The sequence below is a fragment of the Heteronotia binoei genome, chromosome 2 (assembly GCF_032191835.1).
Source record: "Heteronotia binoei isolate CCM8104 ecotype False Entrance Well chromosome 2, APGP_CSIRO_Hbin_v1, whole genome shotgun sequence".
Lineage (NCBI taxonomy): Eukaryota > Metazoa > Chordata > Lepidosauria > Squamata > Gekkonidae > Heteronotia > Heteronotia binoei.
In genome coordinates, this window is record NC_083224.1 from 45,649,139 (window position 1) to 45,660,885 (window position 11,747).

General features: G+C 54.7%; 1 protein-coding gene across 1 annotated transcript; it reads left to right on the top strand.

The window, feature by feature from the left end:
- The first annotated feature begins 8,367 nt into the window (after positions 1-8,367).
- Positions 8,368-9,853, top strand: MAFB (MAF bZIP transcription factor B). The gene is made up of 2 exons (XM_060230921.1): positions 8,368-9,370; positions 9,768-9,853. The coding sequence occupies exons 1-2, from the start codon at positions 8,412-8,414 to the stop codon at positions 9,820-9,822; spliced, it is 1,014 nt and encodes a 337-aa protein (XP_060086904.1). The 5' UTR covers positions 8,368-8,411; the 3' UTR covers positions 9,823-9,853.
- The last annotated feature ends 1,894 nt before the right edge of the window (positions 9,854-11,747 follow it).

Here is an 11,747-nt window from a genome sequence, read left to right on the forward strand (position 1 = left end):
TCCTCCCTCTTCCTCTCCCCACAAGGGACACCCTGTGAGGTAGGTGGGGCTGAGAGAGAACTGCTCTTGAGAGAACAGCTCTGAGAGAACTGGAACTGACCCAAGATCACCCAGCTGGCTGCATGTGACCAGGTGGGGAATAAATTGGGTTCTCCAGATTAGAGTCTGCAGCTCTTAACCGCTTCATTAAATTGGCTCTTCAGGACATGGATCTATTTGTAGTCTCCCCCTTCCTCCCTTCCCCTTCCTCTGCTCAGGGCTGCCACACAGCCCTTGACAAGACATGGGTCCCCCATCTGTGCAAAACAGGGAAATAATTGTGCCCAGGTGTCTAACCTTGAGGTAGCCCTGAATTCTGGCTGCCTGTGGCCTGAAGAAATGGATGGGGATGGGAAAGAGTGTGTGCCAAATGTTTCTGACTCTAATTTTGTGCCTCTGGGCTGAAGCCTGTGCCACGGACCTGAACCTCGGAGAAGCAATAAGGGGTGAAACTTCCGGTGCATCTTCTAAGTAGCCATTAAAAAACAACAGAGGAAGGGGCAGGATCCTTTGCAGGCTGGCTCGATTGTAATCTCAGGGTCCTTGATAATCTGCGATTGCCCTTTACTCTGAACAATCCAAGAGCTCCGGGACCGCTTCCCTTCTGAAGCGCTGCTCCCATTGGCTCTCCATCGGACAGACTCACCTGCAGAGTTCCTTGGCGCTGGCTCAGGCTCACGACGACGCGCGGAGCGTTCATTTCTGCCGCCGTGTCAGCCGCACGCCGCGCTCGCTTTCAACCAAACCCTCCCAAGAATGCCGCCGGGTGGATCCGGCAGCTACTTTTGGGCCATATTGGTGGCGGGGGTGGGGGAGAGGGAGCGAATCAGCATGATTGGCACATGTAATGCCAAGAGCGTGGGCCAGTGACCTAAGCAAGCACCTTCGCACTCCTCTCTCGCCCGGTCTACGGCGCAAATACTCTGATCCTCAATCCATTCTGATTCTCAACTTGGATTTTAAGGCTGGATGGAAAGGGAATAGCTGTACCAGACGAACCCGGGTTTTGAAGTGTACAGACGAGCTCAGCAGCAGAAGTGGTAGTTTCCTTCCTTCCTTCCTCCCCGCCTCCCCCTCCGGTGCCTGCCTCTAGTTTTACAGTGCAAATTTGCACTCAAAAGCTTCCCTAGGAAACCCTGGATGGGAAAGTTAGGGGTTCTAAGCAGCCCACTCTAAAGAATGCGGAGGTGCCACTTCTGTGGATGCCCTGGGAAATCGATACAGGAAACCCAGCGCTTCTGGGGGGCGGGGGGGGGGGCGGAATCTGTAATTTAGTGTTCTGCCATCCCGGATATGAGTACATTTCAAATCACATTCGGCTGGAACTCAGCAGGGACGACTTCCAACTTTCTTTCTTTCTTTCTTTCTTTCTTTCTTTCTTTCTTTCTTTCTTTCTTTCTTTCTTTCTTTCTTTCTTTCTTTCTTTCTTTCTTTCTTTCTTTCTTTCTTTCTTTCTTTCTTTCTTTCTTTCTTTCTTTCTTTCTCTTAGCATCCCCCCCTACCCTCAGTGTTGATCCTGTTAATCTGGCAAGGAAGAGAAATCCCTCCCGATTGCACTGAGATCCACCGGACCTGACCCGAAGCGCCCTTCCCAGTCATTCCTGGAAAGCAGCGCGGCCACCGGGCCCTTTCCAATGAGGCGCACAGTTAAGCAGCCCTCTCCCGCCCAGAGCTACAGGTATGTCTCTCCAGCAGTGGTTGCCCCCGAGATCTTTTGGCTGTGTGCGTGGAGAGACAGACAGACACAGTAGCTGGAGCGAATGACTGCTTACTGTATTCTTTGCCCCCTCCCCGTCCCCTTACTTGGGGACTTCGAAAAAAGAACTAGAAAGTCTCAGGTCAGAAGTTTTGCGAGGAATGTTGCAACTTCAAATCGGGGAGTGGGAGGTTTAATCGTCTGCCAGCCGAAGCTCTTTCATCCTCTCTTTCTCTCTCTCTTTTAAAAAACAACATCTGTATGTCGGACTCTTTCAGACTTGGGTCCGTGATCAAATCAGTGGGGGTTTTTGAGATACTTCCAGAGAGAAACGCGATCTCTGATGGTAAGTGGGCCCCAAAGTGGCGGCTCGTTAGCCACCTTACAAAGAGAGTTCCAACTGCCCCAAATTCGGTAGACTCAAGATTTACACCTCGGCTAAATTCACTGCGAATACAGCCCAGTTGGTTTGAGTGGGACTTACTTCCAAATTAACACAAGGATAGAACCGAGCAGTTTATCCGCTGCTTAATCTTCCCTTCCCCCAATGCCCACCCAAAAGAGCTCCTGAGAGGTGGCTGGGCAAGTTTCCGGTCTGGCTGGGTTAAGGGAGAGAACTGGGCACACCTCTGGATCCAGCCCTTAGCGAGGTCCGCGATTGATGGGGGTATGGATCGGGCGCCTGGGTTCGTGTGTAGGGAGCGCCCCTGAATGTATAGATCCGGAACATAAACATGAAGCCAGGCTCAGATGAAGCGCTGATGCGTTAGGGGTTTGGAGGAGCTGGAGGCTTGTGGGAAGGTCCTTTGGTTGCTCGAAGGCCGGCCGCTGACTAACTCCGCAGCCTCGTCGCCGCCGGCTTAATTGTTTACTGAACGGCACTCTTGAGAGGAGAGCAGGGGCTGCGAGGGCTGCTGCCTGATGCGGGGCATCGGCCGCTTTCTCTCGCCAGCACTCGCGTGGCTAGAGCAGCGGCAGCCAGTGATTCCCTCCCCCCATAGGACTCAGAAGGAAGAAGCCCCCTTTCATTGCCCTAGAAGTGACTAAACGAGTAAACTGCGCTCGGGATCACAGCCTTAGACTAGCCATTGGGATCCCCTTATCCCAAGAAGAAGGCGCAGCTTGGGGTTTCTGGGCTGTTTCACGGGTTCAAAGGCGAGTCGCCCCCACCGTTTGCGGTGGGACTCGAAAGCTCGGAGTTCTTGGGGGAATCGCTCGGGAAGAAGCCTAGATGCGCCGTCTGCGAACGACCCGAGTCACGAGGCAAGAAGAGCCGAAGGCATTTAGGCCCCGCTGCAAAAGGGATCTCAGTCAATAAGACCTCTACCCCAGTCCCATGGGGGTAAATCCCACTGGTTCTGGGTTTGTTTTTTTTAAATCCATGGGCTACAGATGAGATTTAGACAGATGATCTTTCCAGGTAAATGCCAAAGTCCGAGGAGAAGTTCTCCCGTGCCATCATCACCACGGAAAGGAAGTGGAGAACGCCTCCTTTGGACCAGCTCTCCGGCGCTTACGCGGAGGGGATGGGTGGGGTGGCCATGCCTTCTGTGGGCTTAACTGGAGCTGAAGCCTTATGAGAGGGAGGGCGAGAGAATTTCCACCAAGGCGAGGGGACGAACTTTGAACTAAAGGTGCGATTTTCAACATCCTTCGCTTGGAAGTCGACCCTCACCCTCCTCCCCCCCCCCAAAAAAAAAGAAAGAAAAAAACATCGCTGGGAGATCCTTTCAGCTAAGTACAACCGAGGTGTTAAGGAATGTAGCCAAAGCCCACGGTGTCCTATGGCCAAAGTTCCTCCATGTATTTCAATGGCTCGGGAGGACTACCCACAATCCGGCCACGAATGACTCTCTCGCTCTCTACGGGAGAGACTGAGGCACGTGCCTGGGTGCGACTGGAAAAGCTCTTCGCTTCAGCGCGATCGCGCCCGGAGCCTTTTCCGGTTCACTTCCCAGTCCTGGCACTCGGCTATTGACGGCTCTCTGACGGATGGCCGCTTTAGCCTCGATCCGTGCCCCCCATTCCGATCTGGATGAGGCCCAGCGAAGGAATCCTGCGCCCTGCATCATTCTGGGGCTGATTAAAGCTTTGACGACTTAAATGGGAAAGAGGGGGGGGGGGGGGAGAGGAAGCCCGCCAATAAACTAAACTAGCCTTTAAATCAGCAAACTGCCGAGCGCCAAGATTCCCATTTCTAACAAACTGAAGGGTGTTGTTGTTGTTGTTGTTGTTTAAACGATCCGACGTTTTGTAGGATGTCTCTTAAACCGTTAATGGGGAGGGATAAAGTGACTGTAAAAGAGCCCCTTCGCAAGCTGTCAACGAGGCTCGCCCAGAAGCCTTCCGTAGAGCCTCCATCCGCCGCTTTGCGCAAGCACAAAAGGGGACTCGGAAAGGGGAAGAGAAACAGCGGAGATTAGGCAAAGCAGTCAGACGTCCCGCAGGGCGACAATCGGATCCGCTCCCGCAGCTTCCCGCCACCTTACAAAAGACCCTCCCGGCGGTTCATTCCGCCAATGGCCTTGGGCAAGCGGGCCCCTCCGGGCTCCGTCTCTCTCCCCGGCCCAGGAGCGCTCGCCTCCTCCTCCGCGCTCGCCAGAACCGTGTCGAGCGAGCCAGGGGGCCTTGGCAGGAAGCGGGCGAGGCACTGGAAGCGCCAACCTGCCCCCGACCCCTCTGCTGTTGCTTAGAAAGGGAAGGGCAAAGGAGGAAGCCAGCAGAGCGACGCCGGTGCAGCGAGAGGGCTTCGGGCAAGGGGGTGGGGAGACTCGTCGGAGAGAGCCCGGCTTTGGGCGAATCCGGACCTCCAGCCCCTTCCTCCGCCACAAGCCCCCAGCCAGGTCTTTCTCGGCGGGCTTCTGCCACGGCGGCTCACCTGGGCATTCCGACCTCTGCAGATGGCATCTTTTAGGAAACCCTCTTTGCAGGGGTTGTGTGTCTGTGTGAGTGTGTGGGGGGGAACCATTGAAATAATATTTTAACCTATTTAATGAGGCCGAAGCTGAATGGTCCCGATCCCTACCTAGCCCGAGTGTGGCTCTAAACCTACTCGCCCGGCAGCAAATCCCAATAAACTTAAGGGCGCTTCTTCCTGAGCGAACGCCTTCAGGATCGGGTCGTGAACCAAAGTGTTCGGAAAAGAAGAAGACTACTGAGAATTTCCCCTTGCGGACCGAATTCTGTTCCGATGAAATCGGCCCAATGCGAGTCCGCGCAAATCCCGAGCCAGTTTTACACGGAAGGAAGCCTCCAGTGGGTCCGTTGGGTTTTCATTTCATCTCCGCGCTGGTTCCGCTCCGAACAGAGGGAGCGATGGACTTCAGCGTAAAGCGTGTTGAGTGGAGCGAGGCCAGACTGCGATTGTTAGGCCCACTTTGCAGGGAGCTGAGGTCCCGATTCTAAACACATAGCCCCTTCGGTTGCTGTGGAAGAGGAACTCTGTTATAGCGAGCGGAGTTTTAGTTCTTCCGGAATTCCAGCCGTCTAACTCTGGGCCGGATTGCGGCCATCGGGGGAATAGCCCCATTAACTCCAGTGCGCTTCGCTTGCAATGGCTCTGTACACCAGGCGCTAATGGATGCATCGCTCCTGGATTCTTCGACTGCGTGGGGTTGGTGGGGGGGATAGGTGGGGCTGTAGATGAAGGATCGCAGGGCCGGGATCCTTTCGTAAAGCTCGGCCTCAGCGGAATTCGGATTCCTGGGCCTCGGAGCGTCGATCTATTCATTCACCAGGAGCCCGCGCGAGGTTCCCCTCGGCGCTTGCGCTCCCTTCTGGTTAAGTCGGTGCTCCGGTTAATTGGCGGGCGGGCGGGCGGAGCTGCGTTGTCTTCTGCCTGGAATTGGATGCGATCCCAGGGCATTTCAAGCAGGGAGAGGCGACACGATTAAGGAATCGGCCCCGTTGAATTCGGATTTACTTCGTGATAAGGGAAACCGTCGCGAAATCTTCCTGCCTGAAGGTCTTCGGGGCTATGCGCGTGGAAGGAAAGCGGGATGGATGGATGGATGGAGGAATGTGCGTGTTACCGATTGTGGAGATTTTCGAAAGTCGCGCACAGACTTTCCTTTCCATCGCAACACAAACCCCAGACCCCGAGCGCCCCAATTATCAAGGGGTCTCTCTCTCCCCCCCCCCCCCCCAGTCTGCATTTGGATCCAGGCTCTTGCAACAGGTGGCTGGCTGGTAGCTTGCCTTTGCTGCGGGCCTTTCTATCGCTCGCCATCTCCCTGCTTGCGAAACAGTCACAGTGGACGGGGAGTAGAATTTCTAACAGACGGGTAACTTGGCCTCTCGGAGGCAGCCCCTTTCGACTGCCTGGGCGCTTGCATGCACGTGCGAAGCCTTCCCACCCTCACATCCCACAAGCCCCAAAGATCCCCACGTGTCACAACAAGCTCCCCAAAGAGACTGTGCAACTGGCTGGCGAAGGAGAGTAGTGCCGCGCCGGATCAAACTGGGGAGCCGGTTCCCCTTGAAATGAGCGGCGCTTGTTCGAAAAGAAAGAGGCTTGGGTCCAAAGAGGGGAGGGACCCAAGAACACGTCTGTTCGCACGTTAATACGATGCTGGTGGGCGAGCGGGTTCACTTGAGGATCGCACTCTGCTTTCCATTATTTTATTTATTTATTTATGTGATTTGATTTGTATCCCGCCTCCCCCCCCCCCCCCCCAAACAAGCCTTGCGGTTTGCGGATTAGGATAAAGCAGCCCCCTTCCCCAGAATTCTGTCCGGGGTTTGGTGGAGGACTATCCCTAAAGGAGGAAGAACATTCATTTCCCGTGTGTGAAGACAGCAGGTGGATGGAGAACGCAAACATTTCGCGTGGAGAACGGCCACAGCTTTGAGCACATCTGTTCATGGGCCCCAGATCTCGCCGGGCACAGACTTAACTTCAGGCATCCCCGCGCTTTCTTTCTCCCCCCCCCCCTTTTTTTCCTCCCTTGCACTTCGATGCTTCAATTTCACCCAGCGCCGGTGAGCATTTTTCCTCTGCACTTTAGTCGATGTAATTCTCCAAGAGTCCACTTGGGGTCGTGCTTTATGTCTGTTTGAAGTAAGAACTCAGGAGTAAGGAGAAAAAAATAGAGCGAGGAGAGCGCCTTAATCTTTCTTAACTGTTACAAAATGTTCAAACAAAAACACAGTCCTGTTGCGGGACACCCCTCCCCGCGCCCCCAAATGTTGCAAAACGTGTCCTTCTTTGCATGCTGTGCAGGCAGTCACGGAGAAAGCGAAATCATCGGCTACTCCCGGGACTGAAATGGAGTGCTTATTCCCCCCCCCCCACCTTAAACTGCAAGAAGCTGCAGTTTCGCTTGCTTTTTTTGGAGTGATTTCCAATGCAGGCGTGCGAAAGGGGGTGTGTGTGACTTTTCTGCCCCTCTTCACTTACATAACACCGACTACCCGTCAACTGGAACCTGCATAGCAAGGAGGCGAACGGGAAAGAACATCTTCACCGCATTCCACTCCTCTTGTCCAAGACATACACGTGCACGACTGCATCCGTGTGCACGCACTGCTAAACTTTCCCCTCCGCCGTTTTGAAAGGAATGCTCCTCCCACTTCCAAAGGGGTGTGTGTGTGGGGGGGAGTTGCAACCGATTCTCTTTCTTGCCACTCTCATCCCCCCCCTTCCCTGCTAGCAAAGTCATTCTTTTGTTTCCTTTAGCACACTGGAAAGGTGTGGGGTTGGGGGGAGGGAGAAGTCACAGGAGGGCTTGGGACTGGCGGGTCACCGGCCAAACCATAGACAGGCAGGGAAAGAGGCCGGGACCATCGACACACATGGCAGAACGGGGAGGGGGATTTAAAAAACCTAACCCAGATGCCCCCGGGGCTGGCTGCGAGCAGGGCTTGTTCTCCAGCTGCCCGTCAGCTGACTGGCTGCGAGCTGTCACCCTCTTTCCAGGCCGGCCCGCCCCCGGCTACCCCGAGAACTCCCGCGTCCCTGCCGCCATTGGTCGGCGGGCTCCTCGGCCCCCGCCTCCTCCGCTGGAGTGTCATCGCGGAAGGCGGGCAGGCGCTATAAGTAGCCCAGAGGGGCGGCTGGGCGAATCACAGCTGTTCACTCAGCGCTGGAGGCTGCGGCTGGGAGCCGGGCGCAGTCCGCTCTGGCTCGCTCGTCCGCCAGCCTGCCTCTCCGGCTTTTCGCCGCCGCCGCTGCCGCCCGCCCTTTAGCAGCGCCAACGCAGCCGCAGCCGCCGCCGCTCCGCCGCTGCAAGCAGCCCAGCCGCAGCCCGCTCTCGAAAAGTTGCTGGGAGAGGCGATCGCGCCAGGCAGCCGGACTTACAAAGGACAGCCCGCGGCAGCGCCTCCGCCTGCCCCCCTCCCTCGCTCCGCTCTGGCTCTGCAGCCTTTGCGGGGCGTCTTGGCTTCGCTTCTCCCCGTCGCTGGGCCAGCGGGTTTCTGGCCGGGGGGAGAGGAGCGGGAGCTCGGCGGCCCCTCTTTGCAGCGGAGGAGAGGCGTCGCGCCCGCCCCGGAGCCTCTCTCGCGGCCGGGCTGCGGAGAAGAGCAAGTTCCCGCGGGCTGGCCGGCGGCGAGGAGCCCTGGACCCTGGCGTGAAGCGAGCAGCGGCAGCAGCCCTCTTCCTCCTCTTCCTCCTGCGTGCCCCTCTCCTCCCGCCCGCGGGAGAGGAGCGCCCACCGCCCCGCCTGCCCGCCCCAGCGCGATGGCCGGCGAGCTGAGCATCGGCCCCGAGCTGCCCACCAGCCCCTTGGCCATGGAGTACGTCAACGACTTCGACCTCATGAAGTTCGACGTGAAGAAAGAGCCGCTGGGCCGTGCCGAGCGCCCGGGCCGCCACTGCACCCGCCTCCAGCCCGCCGGCTCCGTCTCTTCCACGCCCATCAGCACCCCCTGCAGCTCGGTGCCCTCCTCGCCCAGCTTCAGCCCCACCGAGCAGAAGACTCACCTGGAGGACCTCTACTGGATGGCCAACAGCTACCAGCAGATGAATCCGGAGACGCTCAACCTCACTCCGGAGGACGCCGTGGAAGCCCTCATCGGCTCCCACCAGGTGCCGCAGCCCCTCCAGAGCTTCGAGAGCTTCCGGGCCGCCGCCGCCCACCACCACCATCACCACCACCATCAGCATCACCACCACCAGTACGGCGGGGTCACTCACGAAGACCTGGCCGGCCCGGGGCACCCGCATCATCACCACCACCCACACCATCACCAGGCGTCTCCCACCCCTTCCAACGCCTCCAGCTCCTCCCAGCAGCTCCCCAACACGCACCAGCCGCACCCCTCCTCCTCCTCCTCCTCTTCCAGCAGCGTGGAGGACAGGTTCTCGGACGACCAGCTGGTCTCCATGTCCGTGCGGGAGCTCAACCGGCACCTGAGGGGCTTCACCAAAGACGAGGTGATCCGTCTGAAGCAGAAGAGGAGGACCTTGAAGAACAGAGGCTATGCCCAGTCTTGCAGGTACAAGCGGGTCCAGCAGAAGCATCACCTGGAGAACGAGAAGACCCAGCTCATCCAGCAGGTGGAACAGCTCAAGCAAGAAGTGTCCCGGCTGGCCAGAGAAAGAGACGCCTACAAGCTCAAATGCGAGAAACTGGCCAGCAATGGCTTCAGAGAGGCAGGATCCACCAGTGACAACCCGTCTTCTCCCGAGTTCTTCATGTGAGTCCTTTAAACAAACCCAACCAACTGAACTTTCCCCCCCTCCCCACTCACTCTCACTTGCCCCCTCTCCCCATCCTCTGACATCTCCATCCACTTACCCTCTTGAGCAGAGAGAGAGAGAGAGAGAGAGTCAGAAGGAAAAAGGCCAGGCCTGGGGGTGGTGGGGTTACCTGTCATCCACCACTTCGCGGTCTGCTTGCGACCTTCGCGTCCTATTATGGGTTAGCTGTGAAGATCGGAGGGGGAGGGGAGGGAAGTCACTCATTCCGGTAGTTGGGCCAGCTAGAGAGGGAAAGGTGGAAGCGATGGGGGTGGGGAGAGGGGGAGATGGAGGAAAAAAAATGGACTGGTTGAAAAAGAAAATGTTTTATACCAATCGATTGCTTGCTTGTAGAACTTTATCCTGGACTTTGCAAAACAAAGGGATGGGCCCCGGACAAGCCATCTAGAATATCTGCTTTGGAGTTGTGGTTTTGTTTTTTTTTAAAAAAGGAAGAAAAGTAAAGAGGGCGAATGCACAAAAGTGAGACCTGGAAAAAAAGCAGAGAGAGGACAATAAATGCAAGCTCGCGTGTTGCCTGCCTTGAGAGAGTTTGACAGAATTCAGATGGGACGTTTCTTGCAAGAGAGGAAAAGGGGAGAACAAGACCTCTTCTCGGTTTTATTGCCTGCTTGATTATATAGGAAAAAAATTACAAAAAATCTGCATTAAAAATATTAATCCTGCATGCTGGACATGTATGGTAACTTCTATTTTGTACCATTTTTTTCTTGTTTAACTTTTCGCATGTCGTTGATCATCGACCATAGCTCCCCCCTCCTGTTGTTACTGTGTTTTGTTTTTTTGTTTTTCATTGAGTAAGAATATGTCAGGAGTTTATCTCTCTATATAAAAAGCCCTCTTTCTACTGCTCGTGCAATTGTTCGTTCCTATTCTCTTTCTTTTCTTTTTTTCTTTTTAAAATAAAAAGTCTGGGCCCAATCCACCCGGAAGGTCTCCCAGGGCTAGCTCCAATGCAACCCGTGGGGGCCGCCGCGCAGCAGCACCTTGGGGGTGGATTGGGCCCCGGGTTAAGCTTGTAAATATCGGCCATTTCCACCCGCACAGCGGAGGGGAAAACAAAAGAAAAACAGGAGAACATTTCAGCAGGCTGGTTATGGTCGTTCCTTAGGCCAAAATAATGACGATTAAGCATAAATAAGAATTCTGGGCATTTTTGCATTCAGAAAACAACTTTGTATATTTGGGGCACTTTTTCAAGTTGTAACTTTTTCAAGAAAAACAATTTAGTTTTCATTTTGGTTTTTGTTGATTGGGGCACAGAATGTCAAGCCTAACCTCAACGCCCCCCCCCCCCCGCACCCTCTCCCCCCATAACTACCGCAAACTCCATTGGACTGCCTGCGGTAGACTTAAATGTCCAAGGAGGCAGATATAGATACAGCAGGGCATCAAGTTACTGGAAGGGGCGGGGGTCACCTCCACCTTGTGTCTTTCTTGGACGGCCCCCCACTCTCTCCCCGTCTTTCGTCCGCGCCACCTGATGGTCTCGTAGGCTCAGGAATAGGACCGAGGGCCCGGTTACCCCCCCACCCATGTCCACTCAGCAACAATTGGCCGCTTCATTTCTTCGAGCCGAAAGAATCCAGAGACAGTGTCCCGAGCAGCTCACGTGCGTGAGTTGTGATTGGCGTTCAGTTGATCGGTGCAAAAAATCTGAATGAATTCTGGATGCACCGGCGGGGAGGTGAGGGGCGGGGGGGGGGGGGGGAGAAGGAACCAGCTCCTTTTAAACATGCCTGTTTGGAGGGGGTGTATTTCCCCCCTTTCGCGTGTACTCTTTTGCCAACTTCAGTCTGCTTCTCCATGCAACCGGTGAGAGTTTAGCCAAATTCTCTTCACAACTTGGTATAGTAATAATAGTTTGGATTCTTATATTTTGGGGGGTTTCTCCCCCCTTTTGGGGCTTATTTTTTTTCCTCCTGCAGGTCAGTAAAAGGATTTTATGTTGCACTGACAAAAAATACCAAAATGAAAACTTTTTTTTTTAATTTTTTAGTTTCCTTTTAGGGATTTGCTGGCACTGCTGGCCGGATGCATTTTAAGTTTGTATTAGTTTATAAATTAACAGTAATACCAAGAATCGTAATAAAGGAAGAGCATGGTGCTTGCCGTTTTAAATATTGTGGGTATTTAGTCATGCATCAGAAGAAGAAAAAAAAGACCCCCTCGAGCTTTATGGGTTTTTACGGATTCAACTGTGTTGAAGTCGCAACATTACAGCAGCAGAAAAAAAAATTCTTTTTATTTCATGTAAAAGTTCTGAAGGGATCAATTTCAATCCTGCTTATGATATGAAAAATATTAAAAGAA